At 54.5% G+C, this 23288-nt stretch overlaps 1 protein-coding gene across 1 annotated transcript; it reads left to right on the top strand.

Moving 5' to 3' along the window:
* The first annotated feature begins 268 nt into the window (after positions 1-268).
* TTC22 (tetratricopeptide repeat domain 22) lies at positions 269-20859 on the top strand. Its single transcript, XM_006743545.3, has 7 exons — positions 269-959; positions 13985-14040; positions 14240-14355; positions 14654-14772; positions 16073-16234; positions 17824-17976; positions 18486-20859. Exons 1-7 carry the CDS (start codon positions 393-395, stop codon positions 19020-19022), a joined length of 1710 nt encoding a protein of 569 aa, XP_006743608.2. The 5' UTR covers positions 269-392; the 3' UTR covers positions 19023-20859.
* The last annotated feature ends 2429 nt before the right edge of the window (positions 20860-23288 follow it).

Below are 23288 nucleotides of genomic sequence, written 5' to 3'. Positions count from 1 at the left end.
AGTCCTTTCCTCCTGAGCCTGTTTCCGCGTCTGCTGGGCAGAGAGAGTAAAAACAGGCCTTTTGCCATGCACCGTGGTTTGCGCGCCCTGCACTTGGCAACGCACCTGTTTTTCTGGCGCACCTGGTTGTGCAATGCTGGCGTCTAAAAGCCGCTGAGCAGCGAAAGCCAGCCGACACACCCACAGGGCGCTCCCGGAGCCGACGCTCAGACCCTCCCACCAGAGGGAGGCGCCCCGGGACCCGGAGGCGGCAGGACCCTGGGCCTCCGCGCGCGCGCTGCACCTCGCCTTCCGCGCCGGGCTCGATCCCGGGCGCCCCAGCCACGTCCCCCCATCCCCCACCCCCGCAGCCGCCGGGGCAGGGGCGAGGCCCGGGGAGCAGCGGGGCTGCCATGGCGGAGCCGGAGGCCACGGCCGAGGACCTGGACGCCCTCATCGACGACCTGGACTACCTGCCGGGCCACTTCCACCTGGAGATGCAGCTGAACTTCGAGCCGCGCTCGCCGGCCTCGCTCCGCGCCCGGGACCTGAAGCTGCAGCGGGACGGCTTGCAGCAAGAGCTCGAGCTGGCGGCCGCCCCGCAGCGCCCCGCCGTGCGCCACCTCCTAGGCACCTTCGCCTTCTACCTGGACGAACTGGACGAGGCCCGCGAGCTCTTCCTCGAGGTGGCCCGCGAGGACCCGGGCAACCTCAACGCCTGGGCCAACCTTGCGCACGTGTACGGGCGGCTGGGCCAGGAGGAAGAGGAGGAGGCGAGCGCCGGACGGCTGGCCGGCCTCATGGGCCTGGCGGCGGAGCGCGAGGCGCCGGGGGACCCCCAGCGCCGGGCGGCGCGCTGCCTGGCCGAGCAAGGCTATGCGCACGGCTTCGACGTGGGCTGCGCCAGCCCGGAGGAGCGGGCGCAGGTGCTGGCCGCCGGCATCGCGCTCTACGACAAGGCGCTGGGCTACGGGCAGCAGGTGGGTGACCCGTCCCCAGGTCGGGAGGGCTGGGGTCGTGGCCCCCAACGTCTGCAGGGACGTCCCCGCAGACTCTCCCCAAACCCCGGCCCTTTGGCTTCCGGGACACCCTTACAGGGCGCCTCTCCCAGACCAGGCCTGTAGCTTTTCTCTGCTAGGGCGTGGACCTGCTTCCTAGCGGGGCAGTCTGCCTAGGTTTCTTTTCTGGCAACGCTGCAAAATCCGCGTTGGCCAACTCATCCTCTCGTCTTGCTTCTCCCAGCAAGTACCTGTCCAAGCGCCTGTGCACATCGCCTAAGTAAATGGCACAACCAACCGCACAACCCAACGTGGGCAGCATTCTTACCTCCTCCCTCCTCCCCCTCACACCACCTTCCCCATCCACTTAGACCCCAAATCCCTGTCCATTCGGCCTGCCCATATCTCTGAGATCTAGCCACTCCTCCCCAGCCTCCCTCTGCCAGCCCAGCCTCCGTCATTTCCTGCCTGACTAGTTAGTTGCCATCATCCCGCCTGGGTCCCTGCCCTCCTGCCTGACCCTTCTGCTTGGTCCTCCACCCTGCTGCCAGCATCATGTTGCTCAGTCTTATCAGCCACGACCCTGAGCTGCTTACACCCCTGGTAACTCCCCACTGCCTGGCAGATAAGTCCAAGGCTCTCTGGTGGGCACCTGAGACCCTCCATGCTCTTCCTCTCTGCTCTCTCTCTGCCAAGTACCCCCTCCCAGACATGCTTTTGCTACAGCCTGCTTCCCTGTGTCCCCCCAGTGGGCAAGTCTCCTTATAGCTCACCTTGCCACTCTCTTGGCCTCTTTCTATGATGCCCTTCTGCTCCACCTTTGACTGGGAGGTTCTCCCCAGTCTTGGGTTTGTCTCAGGCATCCCCTCCTCCGGGAAGCCTCCCCTGACTTCTGCAGGCTGGGTCAGGTGCCTGCCCCGGGCTCCCACAGCACTGCTCATACTGTCCGTTCACAAATCTGTCTCCTTAATTCAGCCTTGAGGTCTTTGAGAGTGGGGATAACATCTGTCTGGTTTATCACTGCAAACCTTATACTGGGGACAGTGCCTGGCACACAGTGGCGCTCAATAAATGTATCTTGAATACTTGTATGGGCAGAATAGGGCCTGGCACTGAGTAGAAAAACACCAAGTATATTAGTTACCTATAGCTGCATTAACAGACACCCTCCAAAACTTAGCAGCATTTATTATCTCGTAGTTTTTGTGGATCAAGAATCCAGGCATGGCTTAGCTGGGTGCCTCTGGGCTATGTTCTCATCTGAAGGCTTGCTCAGCTGGGGAAGGACCTGCTTCCAAGCTCACTCGCGTGGCTCTAGACAGGATTCAGTTCCTCACTGGCTGTTGGCCAGAAGCCCCCCTCAGGTCCTTTGCCACATGGGCATCCCATCACTTTGGCTATATTCTGTTCACTAGATGTGAGTCACTAGGTCTAGCTCACACTCAAAGGGATGGGACTACACGAGGACATGAATACCAGGAGATGGGGATCACTGGGAGCCATCTCAAAGGTTACCTGCATTAGATGACAGAGGGCATTATTCTCCTGTTACAGAAAAGGAAACCACAGTTCAGAGAGGTACGGTGACTTTTCCATGAAGACAGGTTTAGCTGATAACCATGATGTTTTATAATGGCTTAGATTCGTGATATTTAAATAACAACAAGCCTTCACACAGGGCTCCATTCATAAAACCTCTGTACACTCCCTTTGGAGCCTTTTCCCACCCAAAGCCTTTTCCACCTTCAGAGAGGAAATGTGGAGTCCAGACCTCAGGGAATGCAGGGTGGAGGGCACAGACTTGAGTTCAAGAGAGCAGCGCAGGGTAGAGGTTAAGACGGGAGACTCTGGGTCAGACAGTCCAGGTCCAAATCCCAGCCCCGCCCCACGCTGTCTCACCTCCAGTCCATCCTCAGCATCTCAGAGCTTCCATTTCCCTCCCTGTAAAATGGGGATTATAATGGTACATATGTCCTGGGCTCCCTCCACTGTAAGAGGAGGGCATTCTCAGTTGGTTGATGTCATAATGAAGAGCTGATATTTGGAAAGCACTTGGAAAAGAGTGTGCAACGAGCCAGCAAATCGGACACAACGCCCACCTCACCCGGGCTGGCGGAGCCCCCAGTGACTCGGTGGGGGGGCGGGGCTAGCTGTGGCCGTCCCGTAGGGCCCACAGGGACCCAGGTGTTCTGTTTTAAAGCCTGAGCCCGAGGCCCTGAATGCCTGCCGCCCTCAGCAGGAGGCATGGACAGCATAGTGTGTATTGAGTGTGGTCCCAGCGGCAGAGCAGGGCCTAAGGGGTCCCGAGCTAGGAGCCAGGAGGCCTCCTGGGCCTTCCCTTCTGGGCTGTGGTTTCCCCCCCTGTGAAATGGGGGCAGAGAGGGGGATGGTCCACAAGGTCCCTTCCTGCTCTCAGGGGGGAAGGCTACCCGGAGGAGGTGAGCGTGGAGGCAGAGGTTTAGGCATAGGGATCAAACAGAGTCCAGCATCTCTCTCCCTGCCGTCGCCGCTGGTCAGCCTAACCATGGTGGGGGCCACCCCCCACCCCACCCCCACCGTGAGTGACCTCCCAGAGGACAGTGTCAAGCAGGGTGCTGCCCAGGGCTTCAGGGAAAGAACTGACTGCTTCAGGTGGGCGGTGGCCCGGCACCAGGCTCCATGCTATCCTTGGGTCTGGACAGCGCGGCTATAGTCATCCCCCCCATCACAGGAGAAGGTTGGGGATTTGGAGCCCCCATTTTGTCATCTGAGAATTGGAAGAGATCATGCCTCTAAAGCACCGGACCGGAGTAGACGCTCAAGAAATGGCCATATCAGGGGTAACAATGATGATTTCACTGTAGTTAGAGCAGAAGGCCTGGGTTCAAGCACCTAGCTCTTTTATCATTTTGCTGTGTGGCTTTGGACAAGTCACTTTTCGTCTCTGGTCTTGGCATCTGCTTCATGAACGTTAATAATAGTGATCTCTGCCTCCGATCAAATCATGGGGTGAAAGTGCCCATAAACTGGCAAATTCTGGGCATGTCTGAGAGGCAGGTGCTCAGCATCTTAACATTTATTGAACACCTACTGTGTGTCAGCTCTCCAGATATTGGAGTCTGCAGTCCAGGTCCCGGGGGTAGAATGGCAGTGACGGAGTTTGAGAGAAGGGAGACGCTTCCTTTCAGCACAAGTGAGTGACATAGGCTTCCGGAAGGAGCAGGAGTGTACTGGCGGGAATGAGGTGAGGGCACTCCCAGCAGGGGCGTGGTGTGTGCCAAGGTCCTGCGGTGAGGGCCTGCAGAGCCTGCGGGTGTTAATGACAGCTGAGTGGCTTAGAACGAGGGCAGTCCAAAGCTGCCCACGGAAGAGCCCAGGCTGGCTGGGGAACTGCTGACTCGATCTCTGAAATCTGCTTCCCGCCCTCCTCTTTAGCTGCTTCTGACTTCCCAGCAACTGGAAACCACCTCTGCTCCTCCCAGCATGCTGTGCTGTTTCATACCCCCCTGCCTAGCAAGTAGACTCCATCCATCAAAACCCCGCTCAGATGTCACCTCCGCCTTGAAGCCTTCCTTCACACAACATGCAACTTCACACAATAATACTTACGAATGTCTTCCAGACACGATCTTAGTCCCCACAAGAACCTTCTGATCCCAGATCCCAGCAGGAACTGAGGCATAGCCCGGCTCAGTAACTTGCCCAGGGTCACAGAGCTAGTAAGTGGCAGTCGAATCCACCCCATTCTGTCTGACCTCAAAGCCTTTGCTCGTTCTGGGGAGGTCAGAGAAGTGGGGGCACGCTAAGTGCAGATGGTTGCACGGACCACGTCCTGGAAACTAGGGCAGAGGAAGTGTCAGGAGAGAGGAGGTGGGTTGCCATGCGTGTGTGGAGGGGGGAGGGTGGGAAAGAGGGGAGCAGAGATGAGGTCAGAGTCAGGGCCAGGGCAGGAGGAGGTGGGACCCCTGCTGAGAGGGTCTGGCCCACGGGGGCCCAGCGGGTGGTGGGCGGCTGGTGGTCTGGCCCACCCTATGCTGTAGCTGCAAGAGATTTTTCCAGCCTCACAGGGCTGGCACTGTCTCAGGCACGGAGGAGCCTCTGGTGCTCAAAGGATAAAGGGCAGCTGAAGAACCAGTGCTCATCTGCCAACTAAAATGACAAGAGAAAACCTTATAAAGTTAATAATTCAGCCCAGAATCCAAAAATAAGTCCAGCGTGTGTGCGTGCGTGTGCGTGTGTATGTGTGTGTTGGGGGGCATGTTTGTGACTTCTGTTCTCAGCTCTTCACTCCCTCCTGTTTTTCTTTAAGTCACAACAATGTGAGGAGGCCGGTTGCTCTCACCTGTCATTACCACCCTCCGGCCAGCAATCCCGTGGTGCGGGCGCGGGCGCGCACACAGTCATGGGTGGATTCTTGGTGACAAATCTCAAAGCGGGGGCGAGGGGGTGTTAGGAGCTTTGGAGGTAGACAGACTGGGTTAAAATTCTGTCTCCATCACAGGTGGTACAGATAAGTCACTTTACCTCCCTGAGCCTCTGTTTCCTCATCTGCCAAATGGGATTCTAAGGCCCATCGCCCTGGGTGGCCGTGAGGACTGAGAGAAGTCAGAAGGCTGCGGGCAGGGTGCACGTCCTGTCAGAGCCCAGCCTTCTCCCTGTGCCTGGGCCTCTCTCTAACCCCCCACCACTCGGTGTCCAGCATAGGGTGGGACACCCGAGAGCGGTTTGTACCTGTTGTTAAATTTCATTTCACTGAGTCACTGGCCTTTAAGTCTTCAAATCCCTATTTTTTTTAAATAAGGTAACTTGAACCTCTGTTTCTCTAAAAAGTACCCCCATCCCAAGCTAACTCAGGTTCTTGATTGTCTTCCCCTTTACCCAAACACTGGTGGCTTGACACACACGTGCACTCACGCAGGCCTTCACCCCTGCTCACGGCCCAGGGTGATAGTATGATGATGGGTGCCAGGCCCGGAGTTCAGAATTTTACATTCATTAGTGCATTTCATTGTTATTCAGACTTCACAGACACACTGCCAGTTGAGTCGTGTGATTCCCCATCACACCAAGGACGTAACAGACTCTGCGAGGGCAGCGGCTTGCCCAAGGTGACCCAGCGCGCCGTGGCCATGCAGATCGCACCCCCAGCCGGGCGGGCAGGGAGGGAGGCAGTGCTTATAGGCCTGGCAGACAGCCTCACAAGCCAAGGTGTGGACATTCCAACCAGCCACCACACCCAGCGGGGTGGGGACGCGGTAGGAAGGGCCAAGAGGGCAGAGCTGGTCGGTAGCCCCAGGGTCCCCTGCATGCACACGCATGCACACACACACACACACACACACACACACACACACACCCTTCTGTACCTCTACAGCCACCGAGAAGGCCAGCTCCAGAGCTCCTGACAGAGCTTTGGCCTCCCACGTGGTCCCCCTCTCCTTCAACCTTCCTTCCTCCCTCTCCCACTCCTCCAGCACTGCAGCTGCCCTGAGACCCCTGGGCCCTGGGCAGATGCACTGGTGTGACTGTGGTCAGAGGGTCCGCGTGGGAGTCCACAGCCTGCAGGGGATCGCTTCCCTGCTGGCCATGTCCGGGTGCCCTGGGCCAGCTGCTTAGCCTCTCTGGGTGTCCATGTGTGTGAAATGGGGACAATGGTGCCTGCCTGACAGGGTTGTGGGAAGTGTAACTGTGCTCACAGACAGAAGGCCCAGCCCTAGCAACATCGATGGTCATGGGCTTCCCATCCTCATCCCCCAATGGGGCTGCCAAGACCTGGGATGCAAGTGAGCCCCGGGTCCCTCCTTCTCAGCGAGCCCCCACCCTTCTCTCTGCTTCCTCCTGCCCTTCCTGAGGTCTCCCTCAGCCTAGCCCCAACCAGTCTTGGGAAGAGAACAATGGCATTGGGGAGGACCCCACTCCAAGTCACGGGCCAGGATAGGGTTCCTGCCCCAGCCCTGCCCCAACTCACTGTGGGTTAGTGAGCAAGTCCCCTCCCCTCCCTGCGTCTCTGTTTCCTCCTCTGTCAAGTGAGAGCGGTGGACTAAGGTGGCGGCCAGAGTGATTCAGGAATAGGAAGGACTTTGCGAAGCAGAGAAGTGGGGGAAGAAATGAACCTCCTGGCAGAAGAAAATGCATACACACATGTGGGAAACCACAGCTTGGGGACCGTGGGGGACAGTGTCTTGAGGACTGAAGAGTTGGAGATCACGGGCAGGGTTTCACCTCCCATGGTGCTTGCAAACACACACACACACACACACACACACACACACACACACATGACTCCACAAATCTGAGTGGTTTGATTGGGTTCAGTGAGGAAAAGAGATGGTTAACACTGGAAAGTGAGCTAGGTACTGTGCACTCGTGTACTTTTCATAGATGATCTCGTCTGGTCCTCACAGAAATGCTGGGAAACCAGAAGTGGTATTAGCCCCTTCTACAGATGAGCAAACTGAGACTACAGAGGTGTAGTGACTTGCCTAAGGGCACACAGCCAGGAGTGGCTGCCGGGAACTGAACTCAGGTCTCTTGGACTTAAAACACAGGCTGGGGCAGCTTTCCTGGGCTCTGGCTCCAGCCTTCTGAGGGCCTTGGAGCCACTCACATTTCTGAGTTTGCTGCTGTACCCTCCGTACCTAGCATGTTTGGGAAGTGGGTTTCCCCTCCTCATTGATAGAGGATCCCAGAGTCCAACTTGCCTTTAGCATCATCTGGCCCAGCCACCTCTTTTACGGGAGAAAAGAATGTTAAGGGCACATACAGCACAGACCCATGGAAGGAGCTGAGAACATTCGGGCATCACCGTTATTACTACAGGAGGCGAGACACTTCTTCAGACCCACCCAGTCTCTACTGGCTCCAGGGCTGGGTTTGGACCCAGGACTAGACAGGGTCCTTTTACTCTAAGGACAGTGGGATAGAAAAGTGGCTCAACACAGTCCTGCGAGTCTAGGGAATGAGTGCAATGCAAAGATGACCCACCGCGGTGACATGACAGACCTAGGACCAGAAGGGGGGTGAGAATGGGAAGCTGCGGTCAATCTGCTCAAATCTTAAATTCCGTGAAGACCATCCAGGGAAGCCAGGACAGGGAGGCATAGGTGACTTACTTCCATGGCATAGCACCGCCCCTTCAGATCCTCTCCACCAATCACATTGACCACATGTGACACAGGCGGGCCAAGTGGGATCATCCCATTTGTGGATGCAGAAGCGCAGGCCCAGGCTGGGCTGGGGGCCTTTCCAGGATCCCTGGGGGAGGCAGAGGCAGGAATGGGACTCCAATCCCAGCCCTCCATTTATCTCCGCAACCCCTGTGGCAGGAGCTGGGTGGGGGTAGAACCCCAGCCCTTGCCTTTCTGGTGCGTGTCCCGCAGGTGGGGTGGGGGCGGCGCTCGGTGTGCAGAGCAGGGAGGCTGCTCTGTGTCATCATAGAGGACATTCCAGTTGTGCAGGAAGAACGTATTCCTGAGGCCTGCCGCCTTGTGACTTTTATTTCTGCAGCATCAGCCTTCACAGGGTCGGCGTGATGAGGTGGAAAGAACAGGGGCGTTGGAGGGAAGCAGATGTGAACTTGAATCCTGGCACTTCCACCCCGGGCTGTGGGGCTGGGCGGTGGCTTTTTTTTTTATTAGGCTCTGTTTCCTCACCCAGAAAAGGAGGCAGATGCATTGCACCTTCTCAGGCTGCTGCAAGGGTCCAGTCCACGGAGGCACTGAAGCGCCCAGTGGAGAGTCGATGCTCGGAAATGTTCATGCCCTTTGCTCCTTCACATCCCCCTCTCCTGGAGGAGAACTAGTCAGCTCTCGGGAAGGGAATCAGAAATGGAGAGTACAACGTCATCAGGGGCAAAGTTCAAATTGCAAGGCAATTATTTTCCTGCAGAACCAGCAAGGTCTCTCTATAGCCTATCCAGATGCATAAAGATTCCTCGCTCATTGGTATATTAAAAGATTTTCTACTGAAATCCTTGAAAATAGCCAAGGCCCACAACATTTCCTTCTTCAGGGGGCCCCCTTTTGAAGTAAGTGGACCAGTCAGGATCCTCCCTTGTACCCACCAAGTTAACACAAGCCTGCCCTGTAATGGCCTATCCTGATCCTCTTCTCTGCCGGTTCTGCCAGATCACCTACCTTTGTAGCTTACCCACGCAGCTGTAGGAACCTGGGTCTTCAGGCTTTTCTGAGGATCACAATCTGATCCTTTGGCTCATTTAAAAAAGAGATCCACCGACCAGCCCACCATCCCTCAGGTCCCCACCGTGCGCTACAGCGAGGATCTAGTGCATCAGAGGGCCTATTAAAACCCAGGTGGCTCCCCTCCCTGCACCCCCGCCCCCTGCTGCAGAGTTCCTGATTCAGTGAGTTGAGAACTTGCATGTCTATCAAACTGCAGGTGCTGCCGCTGCTGGGCGGGGACAACACATTGAGAACCACTAGTCTAGTCTTTAGGGGCAGGGGCTCTGGGGCTGGGCTGCTGGGGTCCCCGCTCTGCTGCCTTCTAGCTGTGCCGCTCTGGGCCACAGTCGCTTCTTCTGTAAAACCGGGGTAATCATAGTCACGACCTCATAGGTAACCCTGGGGGTTGAATGGGTTCACACATGTACACTATGAGCCTGGTGCATAGCAAGTGCTCAATAAAATTTGCTATTATCAGTATAGCGACAGAAGCACCATTTCCAGGTTTCAGTCTGGGCTTACACTGGCTGTGTGACTTTGAGGACATGGTCCCACCTCAGTTTTCCCATCAGTGCTAAGAGAGTAATGGTAACTCACTTTACATTCCACACAGGATGGTCTGAGGACCAAATGGAATCTGTGTGTGTCCACTCTGTAAATGGTAAGCACTGTGCAAACACTTGCGGCTAGATGTGGTGGGAAGGTAAATGAGGGAGGTAAGAGCGTGGGCCTCCGGGGAGCAGGGAAATGTCCTGAGGACCCCTTGCCTGAGGGCTGCACCTTACTCAGTGAGTCCCAGGGTCTGAGGATTTCACTTGAGGGTCAGCGCTGGTGCCTGGGCCTTGCCCAGCTCCCTCCCACCGATCTGCCATGGAGTGGCGGCCTAATGTGAGACCCCCTCCAGCCTGCAGCCTTGGCTGGCCCCCTCTCCAGACCCTGGAACCCCCAGTTCACAGCGTTGTGAGGAAGACCCAGCAAGAGAAAGGGTGGTGTGCTGCCCACAGCCCACGCTGGGCAGGCCCTTGGGGAACACTCCTCCTCTGGCGGAAGCCCTCTCCGGGCCTCCCGGGCTGCTTCCAACATCTTGCCTCTGGGAGCTATCAACTCTGGAAGTGAGAGCCTTGCAGCCCTAAGAGGTTTCAGGGCAATTTTATTCTCCAGGAGAGAGGTTGAACAGCCCCTCCTTCTCCGGGAGGGGACGGGGGAACCAGAGGCCTGTTTAATTTAATTTAACGCACCATGGCTTGCCAGGTTGCCCCTGGTAACAGCCTCAGCTGCTGCTTTAGTTACAACCAGAAGGATTTTTAAAGAGACAGCCCATTTTCGGGCCAGGATAGCCCAGCAGAGTGCATGGCGTCCACCAGATTTCATCACGGGGATAGAGGATTAAAGCTCAAGCCAGGTGAGACCTCAGACTAGATCTGTTTGGGCCATTAACTCCACTCCAAATCTGCAACCCCATAAGCCCTCCTGAAAACGTCACTCTTCAGCAGAATCTGAGGAGGGACTACGTTTGGGATTTGTCATTGCGATGTCACTCAGCTAGCTACTTTTCTGAAAATCTGTTTTAGCCTTCAAGTTGAAGGGAACCAGGAGAGAGGAGTTACCCCTGCAATTCAGGCATACCGCCACCAGGTGGTGGTATTGCCTGCATAGTGCAAACCACAGCCAGGCTCTTGAATTACTCAAGGATACCAACGGGTTTTAAGCCCCGATACTAACTAGCGTGTTACTGGGTAAGTTGCTTCACCTCTGTGGTCTCAGTATCCTCAGAGAAAGAATGCGAGTGATCAAGGAAACAGTGCTGAGGACAATGCTTGGAGCTAGGATTATGAAGGCAAAAATTTAAGTGTCACCTCTGTCTGGTACCAGCTGCAATCTGGGCACATAACTTACTTTCTTGTGGCTTGAATGCCAAACAAGAGGAACAGGGAGAGCCCTGAGGATACCATGTAACTCTCCAACACTGGGGGTCTGTGGAGGGGAGAAAGGTGCTTGGGACCCCACAGGGGATCTGAGGCCCTAATAGCACAGTGGGTGGGTGGGGGCGGGGGTGCGGTGGAGAGCAGGATGAGCCAGGACCCCTCTGGACTCCGGAGAGGTTGTTGCCCCAGAGGGAACTGGAATAAGTCCCCTGGACAGAGCAGCCTAACCCGCTCAGCTCTAACCCAAGCCAGGAGAAAGGGGTCCAACATTTATGGAGCGCATACTCTGGGCTGGGCACTGCCCCACAATGCCTGCGAGCTCTATATTATTATCCACCTTTGCAGATAAGGACACAGCCTCCCAGAAGTAACTCACGCATCTGGGGTCGCCCGCCTCATAGGGCCAGGCCTGTCGGCCACCTGAGCCTCTGCTCTTGCTCGTGGTCATACCTTCTTGTCAGAAGCCTGAATGAGGCAGCACGTTCCGTTTCTCCCTACCAGGACTCAGTTTGGCCAACCTCAAAGTGGGCATGGGGCCAGAGGTCATGAGATCATACCTCTAGACAGTCAGAAAGCCTGAGGCACTTAAGCTTCACTCCGTCACACGATCACACACTGACATTACGTCCCGGTTTTTAGCCAGCATGGCCCCCAAGAGTGGCCCCATGACTCTGAGTCCCCCTTCCTATGTCCCAGGTGCCATGTTGGTAGAACCTTACCTTAAGGTCATCCACCAGCCCACCCTAGTCTTTTGCTTTGACAAATGTTCTCCACTGAGCCCTCGAGGATGTCCTTCAACCCTTGGCAACTGCCGCCCTCCCCTCCGGACAGCCCTGTCCCCAGCTAAAGCCCCATACACGTGTTCCCACCTAAGTGACAGGAGGACTCTCCAAGGTGGTGTGAATGTAAAAACACACTGGATCTGGGCACCGCCTTTTCCAAGGCTCCCCACTGCCCTGCACATGAACCCCAGGACCTGAGCCAGGCCCTCGGGGGCACCTCCTGATGTGCCCTTGCTGGCTCATCCTCCCACCCCACAACACACCACGCTCCCTCATCTCCGACTGAGCTTTGGCACACGATGTCTCTCCATCTGATGCCTTCTCTCATGGTGTCCACCTGGGTGGTTCCTACTTGTCCTGGAGAGGCTTGTGCCAGCAAGTCCTCCTCTAGAAGCTCTGTGGGCACTCCTGTAACATGCAGGATGCTTCCTCCCATAACCCGTAGCATTCCTTCCACTCGCACTGTGATATGATCTGGCTTTCGCACCAGACTGGGAGCTCCTAAAGGTGGGACCTGCCTTTCCTCTCCTATCCCCATTGTGCCCAGCCTGGGCCAAACAGAGAAGATACTTGGTGAATAGTGGCTAAGAAATGTGATTAGCGGGGCCTCCTCTGGGGGATCTGGCTTGCACCCTGGGTCAAGACCCTGCCTCAATGGGCAGTCACACCTCTCCGTGGGATCAGACTCACAGGACCCCCTTTCTCTCTTCTCCCTCCAGGCTCATCCACAGCCTCCTCAGAACAGCCACATCATAACTTGGTGACATTTCCCCCACATACACCCCACTCACACACACCGTGCTCCAAGCTCACCAGTCACGCCACACGTCTCCACACTGAGCCCTCCATCTGGAATGCTCTTGACCCCCAGCCCACCCTCTGAAATACCACTGCTATTCAAGACTCACCTGACAGCCCATCCTCTGCAAGACCTTCTCAGAGTCTGTTGGCTGGGAGTGGCCTCCGCATCCTAGTGCATCTGTCCACATCACTCTCATGGCCTTGTTTGGACTTTGCCTCATACGAATGTTATAGGCAAGCTGGTGTGGTAAGGGGAGCATGGGCTTTGGAGCCTAACAAAGGGAGCTCGAGTTCCACCTCTGAAACTTATATGCTGTGTGACCTTGGGCAAGTCATTTTACCTCACTGAGCCTCAATATGTTCATCTGTAAAAAGCAGATGAAACCTACCCAATAAGTTGTGGAGAGATTGAGAGGGTGGGTGTCAGGATCCTGGCACATGGTGGTCACCCAGTCAAGCTCTATTATTTATGCCTGGACCTGTTTTCCTAGCTAGGTTGTGAACCCATTTGGGCCAGGGTGCCGGTCCAATTCGGTGCCACGTCCCTAAGCACTCAGCACAGGGCCTCACACCACAGATGCCCAGAAATGCTGGCTGGACTGAATGCATTCACTCGGTTGCTGGGAGTCGGGGGGGTTGATGGGGGTCCTGAGCTGAGGAGGCCATGGTGGGTGGGGGGTGGTGAGTGCAGAATCCAGCCTGGAGATCCACGCCAGGAGACAAATGTGGAGGGAGGGAGCAGAGCCCGAAGCAGAGCTGCTGATATGCACTAGGGGTTTTATTGGTTTTCATTAAAATTCCTTCCTGAGGCAGCAGCAGCTACTCCCATAAATAACAGCATAAATATTTTATCTGGTGCCCAAGTTGGTCTAAATGCCTGGTGAGGTTGGCAAGAATAACAGTGGGAAAACCGTTCAGGGGGGTCCTGGGCTGCAGCTGAACTCCATTAACAAGCCCGAAAGGGCTTTCTCAGGAAGGAGGAAGCTGAAGGGTGGCGCCAAAGGAGAGAAGCGAGTGGACAGTGGGGGAGAGAGAAGGTGACCAGTGGCTGGTGGGCCCTGGAATGGGGGGGATCCAGAGCACAGGTCGGGGAGCCAGGGCGGGGGGAGCTTAGTTTGGAAAGCAAGATGGAGGGAAGAAATGTATTCCACTCCTGCTCCGTGATGGGCACCTTACTTAGGACATTCACACAGGTTGTCTCATCAAACCTTGTGCAGTCAGAGAAATGAGGTGATTCACCCAAGGTTACTCAGCCACCAGTGGCAGATCCAGGACCATGATTAGAGGTGTACTTGCTGCTTCTCGGAGTTCAGGGCAAGTGCCATTCTCTGCTTTCCTAGATCCCAGTGGAGGAGAAAAGGGGCTGGTACTTCACCATGGCAACGCTCTTCATCAGGTCAGCCTGGGGAGCCCGGGACTGGACAGTGGGGAGGGTGAGGTGTGGCCTGGGACCCGGGGAAGAGGTGGCTGAGTCCATTTCCGTGGTGAGGGCTCCCCAAGTTCCCCTCCATGCCACTGGCCTGGGGAGTACTCGCAGCACCCTAGGGACAGCTGGGAGGGGGTGCTAGCTACCCACATCCCCTTCTTGGCCACAGGCTAGATGGCATCTTCCTGGAGATGGGCAGCGAGGAGCAGAAGAGGCTGCCCGCCTTCAACCGCACGCTGGCCCTGCTCCGGCAAGTGCTCAAGTCCTCAGACCCCCACCACCAAGGTAGGGCCACCTGGCTCCCCCTTTACCTGTCACTAGCCCTGCCTGTCACTGTCATTGTCCCCACCTCTAGCATCGTCTTCCTTTTTGGGAGATCCTGTAGCTCTCTCTCTCACCCTCTGTCCCATATACTCATTCGTTTATCTCACAGAACTCATGCACCTTGCACCTTGCTCAGTGATTTCATGCCACGGACCCTCCCTTCGTCTTCCTGGGGGCTAACACCGTGCGTGGAGCTGGCCCCCTCCCTCTCTCCACCCCGCTGCTTCCTAGACACCCCTCTCCCACACTTCACCTCCAGCTCTGGCCTGGTGCTACCTCGGGATGCTGCTAGAGAGGAAGGACACCTTCTCCACCACCCCCATGGGTGTCCACGACTGTGGGTACTCGGGAACCGACCCCCTGGACTGCTTTGGCAAGGTACGTCCCCTGGCCACACCCACTCTCCAAACTGGGATGGAGCGTGACACCCGAGCCTTCTCTCCTGGAACCTGCTGCTTCTCTGGGTGGCGTCCCACCTCCATCCCCCATCGTGTGCCCCCCCCCCAGGAAGTGCCCTGGCTTTCCCTCCTCTCTTCATTCAAAACAATGGTGATGTTTGTCATTGTTCCTTTTTGCTTAAGAATCGGACCCTTCCCACGCTCAGTCCCCGAGCCCGTCTCTCCAGCCTTGTCTTCTAAGCTATTCGCCTTGTCTCAGATATACCCTCAGACTTCTCCCTTTCAGGCGTGGTTCTCACTGTCCTTCCCCAACCCCCAGTGACATAGTAGAAAGAAGATGGGCTTAGCTGGGGTCTTGTGCCAGCTCTGCCCATGGGCCATGTGACCCTAAGCAAGTCACTTCCATCCCTGAGCCTCATTATGTGTTAATTATGTCGTCTGTCTACCTTCTAGGTCATTGAGAGATTCAAAGGAGGTAGTGGTTGAAACTGTTCACTGTAAACTGTAAAGTGCTGTTCAAGCCTTGTTCTTGAGCACCTCGTTTATGTGGTAGTTTCCACACTTAGCTCAGTTTTGAAGTCTTTCCTGGAGGCCAGGGACCCTGTGATATTCATTGACCTGTGCACTCAGCACGGTGCCCTGCATGGAGCACATCCCTAATGCTTGCTGGTGGATAGATTAATGAGCAAGTCCTTGATGAGAGATCTTAGAACAGAATAGAAACGATGGCTCATAAGGATTCTGAGAGTTGTGTCCAATTTAACAAACACACTGCCTTCACCCTTCCTTGAGAACCTAACCTGTGCCCGGCACAGATGTGAGTCCCTGCAGGAGTTCGCTATTCCAGAGGCAGCAACCCACACAGGACAGGCAGTGGTCAGTAACAGTATAGAGAGGAAGTACTGTGATCCCAACAGAAACACTGCACTGTGTACATATGGGGGAGGTAAAAGCTAATTCTGACCCTCCTTCCAACGGCCCTGGGAAACTGGGGGAGCATACCCTGGATGTGTCTATGGAAGAGAGATTTGCCTGTGTATGGAGGGATTCACTGGACAGGACACATGAACATGGTGGGGAGCATGGGAGTCGGGCTCTTGGGAGTTGAGTGCCAGTGAGTTGTACGCTAACGTGTTAGGTTCCATGATATGGCCAAACTTACTGGCAGGTGGATTTCAGGAGTAAGAGCATGGCAGTGACATGGCTCTATCCAGAGATGGGAGACCTGCTGGTCAGGCAAATAACCAAATAGTTTGCTCTTACCCTTCTCCCTTCCCTAGGCTATTGAGATAGCCAAGGACCAACCCCCCATCCTGAATCGCCTGGCCAAAATCTTCCACTTCCTAGGAAAGCAGGATATGGCCATTGGAACCTGCAACATGGCTCTAGATATCCTACGAGATCCGGAGCTCAACTGGCAGGCATACTGCACAAGGGCCAAGGTGAGTCAGCCTGCAGGCTCCGCCTCATCCAGCCATCAGGAATCAGAGAACAAGGGCCAGAGGCTAAGACTGTGTTGCCAGAGCCCAAAGGTCATAGGGCCTTCCTGGTGGAAAGGAGCTTAGGAGCCATCAAGACACAAGGTTTGTGTTCTATAAGGTTGTTGAGTGAAAGAATGAAGGAGACCCCCACCCACCGCAGACACCCCTCTACAATGACCTGTCAATGAGCTCTAGCCTCTACTTGGTTAGCACTCAATACAGGCTGACTGACCTGGGTTGAAATCTGGCCTCTCAACCGATTACTCTATCTAAAACCCCATTCCCCAAACTGTAAGGTATGGATAATGACCTCTGCCTAGAATGCTCTTCTCCCTGATTGGCTTCCTTCCTCACTTCCTGGAGGTCTTGATGAAAAGGAAGCTTCTAGCACCATCTTACTGAAAATGTCAACCTCTCACCAACATTTTTTGTCCTCTTTCTTGGTTTACTTTTTCTTCTTAGTGCTTATTACTCCCCAACATACTATTTATTTATCATGCATATTGTCTTTCTCTCCCACACTAAAATATATGCTCCATGGGGGCAGGGAATTTTGTTTTGCTCTCTACTGGGGTGCCTGGAACAGTATTAGCACATAACAGGCTCTTGATGAATATCTGTTGAATGTATGAATGAATGAATGAATGAATGAATGAATGAACTGAGCACATACCATATGCTAGATCTTGGCTAGAATATGTTCTCTCAATCGTCATGGGAACTCTCCAAGGAAGATACCAGTGTACTAATTTTTCAGATGTGGAAAATAAGGCTCACAGAGGTTGAAAAACATCCTCCCCAGCTCACATGCTAACAAGGGGAGAGGAGAGGGGCTGGAATTCCACCAAGTCCAACTGGCTCCGAAGCCAGAGTTCCTGCCTCCCCCACCTTATGATGCTCTCTTAGAACTAGAGCCCACCGGGTTGGGTATAAAGCATTAATACCTTCAGCAACAATGACCCCTTTTACCTACTGCCTCCTTCTCATGCCTCCCCTTCGGAACCTGTAGATTTTTTTAATGCTCCAAGTATGGGGGAAAAGGAGGGGTGGGGATGAAGGCAAGAGTCTGGAATCATTTGTAATTTGATGCTTGTAAGTTGGGGCCACCTTCCATTCTTTCCAAATTGCTTATGTGGACTCTCACAAAATCTGTGCTGCCCCCCTATCTAAAATAGCCCTCTCCCCCAGTCCCCTCTAGCCCATCACCCTGTTTATTTTTTCATAGCCACTTGTCACCACTGCATGCCCAGTACCTAGCACTGGGCCTGGCATATGGTGGGTATCCAGTACCTGTTTGTTGAATGAATGAGGGGCTCTTTCCCCCTCATTGTACAGACAGGGAAAGAAACTAAGGCCCAGAAAGGGTGTCATTAGCATAGCTGGCACAGAACTAGGACCTAGGACTCTGGGTCCCAGTGTCAGTGGCCCTCTACTGCACCACAGAACTGCCCTGAGTTGCTGCTGAGAAAAAGCCTGGCATCATTTAGGGTAGAAAGGAGGGCAGAGGTCCTTGCTTGGAGCATCATCCCTGAGCGGACTCTCTACGGCAGATCCACCTCAGAGCCTACCTGCACGACCTGGAGCGAGCCAAGATGGGGCTCGGGGGCATGCCTGACAGGAACCACCTGTCCTGCGCCAAGGCCGATCTGGAGGAAGTGGTCAAGGTGTGCCCAAGCCTCAAGACCTACCTGGACATTGGCCAGGTAAGGCAGCCTCTTGGCTTGAGTAGCCAATGGCTTACTAAAAACCTGTTCACTCTCTACCAAGGCAGGCCTGGGCACTGAGGACACAGGGAGAAATACAGCTAGCCCCCATCCCTGTCTGATACCGTACCCACCTCCTACAGCCATGGTGAGGATTATATGAGAAAACGCACATACAGCATTTAGAACAGGGCCGTGCTCTTTCTAAAGCACTCAGGAAGTGAGGGCCATTACTCTTTATCCAGCAGTGCCTTCTGGGCACAAGGAATGATTACCAAGAGGTGACAATATCATAATTTTCCATACGTGAACACTGAGGCCCAGAGAGTGCCTCGCTCAAGCTGATACGGCCAAGAGTGGTGGGGCTGGAACTGGAATCGCTATTTCTTCTCCTTTTCCGGGGGCGGGAATTTGTGAAGCATTGTCGGAGGGAGGGTGGAATTTTTTTAAAAGCAAGTATGGGCGCGGAACGCCCAGGGAGAAAGGCTCACCCCGCCCTCCCCGGCCAGGTCTACTACTACATGGGTGTGGACGCCGTGCAGGAGCTGCTGGCGGTGGACGAGGCGGCGCTGAACCAGGCGCTGGTCTTCCTGGCCAAGGCCGGCGAGTCGGAGCTGGGCGCCACCCTGCCCGAGCTGCAGCTGCTGCGCGGCAAGTGCCTGCGCATCAAGGGCGAGGAGGCCAACGCGGCGGCCTGCTTCAAGCGCGCCGTGGAGCTGGACGACGCGGGCTCCAGCCACACCGAGGGCTTCGGCTGCCTGCTCGAGGCGCTGCTGGCGCAGTGGAGCCAGGCGCAGCTGAGCGACGCCGAGCTGGGCCGCGAGGTGGACGCGTGGCTGCGCCGCGCCCAGGGCAAGTACCCCGCGGCGCGCCTGCGCCAGGAGCTGCAGCGCGTGTGGCGCGGCCACACGGGCGAGGTGCTGGGGCTGGCCCGGGCCCTGGTGGCTCAGGGCCGGCCGGCGCTAGTGCGGCTGCTCTTCGAGACCATGGAGCAGGACGGCGACGTCGCAGGCGTGCCGCGGGGCCGCCGCGCCTTCTCCCTCTGAGGGGCGTCGAAGTCCCGCCCCGTCGAGGCCCCGCCCTACCTACAGCTGATTGGGCGCTCAAAACGGGCCTGCCCTGCCATAGGCTGGCGGTTGGGCGGAGCCAATTAGATTCTCTTCCGGGAATTGGGACGCGGCGGTTGAGAGACGAGGGCAGTTTGGCCTGCCCGCGGAGCCACAAAGGCCCGGCTCAAGAGAGCCGCTGAGGTTGGGGCGGACGCGAGAGACCACCGGGAGACTGCCATTTAAAGCACTGAATTGTGCAAATATGCAGAAAAAGTAAGATGGATGCAAGATACAGAAGATAGTTGTCTCCATTCTGGCGGCTGTTTAGTCCCCGTGCGCAATCCTCGAGGCCTGAGTTCCTGTCTTTGGATTGCCGTGAGCCACACTCTACCCTTATAATAAAGCCGCCTCTCCGTAAATTGACTGGAGTGGGTCTCAGGTCCCGCAGCCAGAAAAGCCACGCCAGAGCAGAGGGCAAAGCTGCGCAGTGAGCAGGTAAGGGCAAGGCAATAGTCTACACCTGGCTGCTCGGGCCTTTTGCCTACCTGCCTAGCAGTCTCCAGCAGGCCTCATCTTTGGCCAGCTTGGTCTGAAAGGCCCCCAAACGCCCTGACATAAAGCCCATCCAGTAGAATCTTTGCTTGATTTCTCTGTTCTTAGGAGAACCTAGGGTCCCCCACCCATCAGGGAGTGCTACCTGCACCCAGTCGTGAACCTTCCACAAAAGCGTGAAGAAAGTCTTGGAATTTTACACGCTTGGACTCATAGTCATAGAGTCTTGGATGTGGAACTTTACTGTCAAAGACTTAGGCTCTGATTGCCAGTAAATCTTAAAATGGCCAAGCTGGATTCTTGTGGCCCTACCTACAAGAGCCACTTTAACCTAAAATTCCAGAAGAGGTCTTGCCAGACTCCGGGAATGCTGGTTGTTCATAACTGCAATGGCAGGACCCCCATAATGGTTTGTGATTTATTTTGCATTTTTCCCCTTTCTTTGGAGAGGTATACCCACTGCTTTGCCCTTATCCCTGATCCTCAAACTTTACCAGGGAAGCGCCAGCACCCCTGCATTGCTTCTCATGTCTCCAGTGACAGATGGAGAACAGACTGAAAAGTGCAGTCCTTAGAGATCATGCACTCCAATCCCCTGTGTAGATGAGAATCCTGAGACTCCTAGAAGGGAGGTGGCTTGCCCAAAGTCTCACCTCCTAGCCTCCCACCCCTGTACTTCAAACTTACTGTCAGCATTTTGCAGGTTTGGAAAAATACTAATAAAGTGATTAACACTAAAGCATTAAGTGTTTACATGTTAAGGGTTTAAGTGTCACCTGTCACATGGGGCACTCTGAGATCCATTAGGATAATGTTCTAACACCAACAGTGGAATCTGTGAAGTCTGGGCAGTGAGACCACGCGAAAGGCCCCAAATTCCACCTCATGGTTCACCATGGCTCACTGCTGTGGGTGGTGACCTCTCCCTCCTTCCTTCCTCTTATCCCCACTGCAGGAGAGTCCAGCAGCTGACTCCAGAGCAAGCAGCACACCCAGCCCTTTCCACTCCTCCCCCACATCCTTCTCCCCCCACAACTGTGACCTGTGCCCTTCCCTAGGCCAGAAAACCAGCCCTTTCTTCTTCTCCCGCTTCCCCGAACAAACTGAATTCAAGGCAGTTTGCTGGCAAAATTGAGAAGCTGGTGAAGTTTGTCTGCGTCCCCAGGCTTCCCAGTTTGCGGCTTTTCCTTACTTTTCCTGTCTGCCAGGTTGTGTATTTCTCCCTTCATTGCCTGCTACTCCTGTTGAACCTTTCCAATAAACTTTCTTTTTGATAATCTCATCCATAACTAACTGTATAAATAAGCAACATAAACACACTAGAGCTTGGAGTATCTGCACACTGGCCAAAAGACGAAAAGAGAAAGGAAACCCCATTTCCAGGACTGCCTCCTATGTGTAAGGCAATTCATACATGTAAGCTCACTAAATTCCTCACCAGCCCTGAGGGGTAGGCACTATAATCCTCACTTTATAGGTGAGGACATGGAGCCACTGAACAAGGTCACAGATAAATACGGGAAGGGCCAGGATTTGGACCAGACCTGCCCTCTTGTGTGCTGCCTCCTGGGACAAAGCCCTGCCTCGAAGATGTGTCATCTGTGTGGTCTAGAGTTAGGCCTGTGATCACCAACTCATCCCATCACTTTACCCCTGCTCCCTCCCCACCAGGTACTAGTCTCCCTGCCCAAATGGCCTTACCTCTGTGCCTTTGTATATCCTATTCCTCTGCTGGCTCTTTTTCCTGTAATTTCTGTCCTAAGTGCTAGGCTCAAAGGTGCCTCCTCTAGGGAATCTTGTCAAGTCCTTCCAACTGTCATTAAGCACTCTTTTATGCATGGATTGCTCTCAGGGCATTTGCCCCACTGCATTACATTTATTCCCTCTCCCTGGGTCATAAGTATCCCAACATGAGTGTTGCCCCCACTCAACTCTGGAATCTTTACAGCAGGAACCACATCTGATTCAGCCCCTGGCCCTGCACTGAGCTTGGCACACAGGATAGGCTCAGGTTTGTTGTTGAACTGAGGAAACTCACAGCAGTGACGTGCTACCTCAGTCCCAAACAGGTGACTCTGTCACCACCAGGTCCATAGGGCTGAGGTCAGGGTCAGGTCTGTAGCCCAAAGACCTTGGAGGCCTAGAGCTCAACCAGAAAGCATTGGCTTTCTCTCCACCTCCTTGCCACCTTCTGCCAGTTCCCCAATTCTGCGACTGGGAAACCAAGGCAAGAGAGCAGGACTTGCGCACGGTCGAGCAGCAAACTGATGACAGATACACACTCGTACCCCACCTCCAGACTCGTAGGCCAGTGCTCTCTGCCCTTTCAGTGCTGCCTCCTCTGCCAAGGTTACTTCCGGTAAGTCCAGGAAGACTACAGGCTTTCCATTCATTCACTCAGCAAATACTTATCAGGCACTGGCCAAATGCCAAGCATAGTGCCAAGCTCTGGGGCTACAGTGGAGACCAAAATAGGCCCTTGCCTTCAGGGAGTTCACAGTGTAGATCAGGCAGAGCAGGTGATGCAGGGCTTTGTGGGCCACACTGGGGACTTTGGAAGACCAATGGAAAGCTATCAAAGATTTTAGCCAGCAGGGCTGGCTATTCCTCCCCCTCTACACCAGCCACACTATCCTGCGTTAGTGGCCTTTCCCCACACTCTCCCCGGCCCTTGACTTCCCTGTTCCTTGGCTCCCTCTGTTCAGCAAGTCACTGCTAAGGCCAGGTGTGGAAGCCCCCCAGGAGGAGGCTAGCGGGTGGGTGATCTTGATTTATTTACAGCTTTGAGCCCTGCAGAATATCTCTGCTAGGTGGCTGGGAGGACAACTGTCTGTCATATCGCCGAAGCAGCAGGAGCTCCTTAGGGGAGCATTGCAGAGTAAAAGCCTTAATGACCCCATCATCAGAGTAATGAAGACGAATCCCACCTCATGCTGCCTGCCCACTCCTTCCTCTGGGTCTAGCAGCCAACATCAGGCAGCTAGAAACTCCCACTTAGCCAGCGTGAGCAAAGCACATTAAAGATTGTGAAAATTACTAGAACTCATTCAGCAATTCAGTAATGTGGCAGGATACAAAATCAATGCACAGAAATCAGTTGCTTTCTTATACACTAACAACGCAACTGTAGAAAGAGAAATTAGAGAAATGATTCCATTTACAATAGCACCAAAAACCATAAGATACCTCAGAATAAACCTAACCAAAGAGGTAAAGGATCTATACTCTAGGAACTACAGAACACTCATGAAAGAAATTGAAGAAGACACAAAAAGATGGAAAAATATTCCATGCTCATGGATCAGAAGAATAAACATTGTTAAAATGTCTATGCTACCCAGAGCAATCTACACCTTCAATGCCATCCCGATCAAAATTCCAATGACATTTTTCAAAGTGCTGGAACAAACAATCCTAAAATTTGTATGGAATCAGAAAAGACCCCGAATCGCCAAGGAAATGTTGAAAAAGAAAAACAAAGCTGGGGAAATCACGTTGCCCGATTCCAAGCTATATTACAAAGCAGTGATCACCAAGACAGCATGGTACTGGCACAAAAACAGACATATAGACAAACGGAACAGAATAGAGAACCCAGATATGGACCCTCAACTCTGTGGTCAACTCATCTTTGACAAAGCAGGAAAGAATGTCCAATGGAAAAAAGACAGTCTCTTCAATAAATGGTGCTGGGAAAATTGGACAGCCACA

The sequence above is a fragment of the Leptonychotes weddellii genome, chromosome 4, assembly GCF_054177405.1.
Source record: "Leptonychotes weddellii isolate Sample4059 chromosome 4, ASM5417740v2, whole genome shotgun sequence".
Classification (NCBI taxonomy): Eukaryota; Metazoa; Chordata; class Mammalia; order Carnivora; family Phocidae; genus Leptonychotes; species Leptonychotes weddellii.
Note: the sequence above shows the minus strand (reverse complement) of the source record. Positions and strands in the feature narration are given on the sequence as shown.

What these genes read in the sequence shown, in the direction of transcription:
- TTC22 (XM_006743545.3), top strand. Translation starts at nt 393, where the DNA reads ATGGCGGAGCCGGAGGCCACGGCCGAGGACCTGGACGCCCTCATCGAC. An exon ending in CGCTGGGCTACGGGCAGCAG is followed by an intron (nt 960 to 13,984) that starts GTGGGTGACCCG and finishes CTGCTTTCCTAG; the next exon opens with ATCCCAGTGGAGGAGAAAAG. An exon ending in CCTACCTGGACATTGGCCAG is followed by an intron (nt 17,977 to 18,485) that starts GTAAGGCAGCCT and finishes CTCCCCGGCCAG; the next exon opens with GTCTACTACTACATGGGTGT.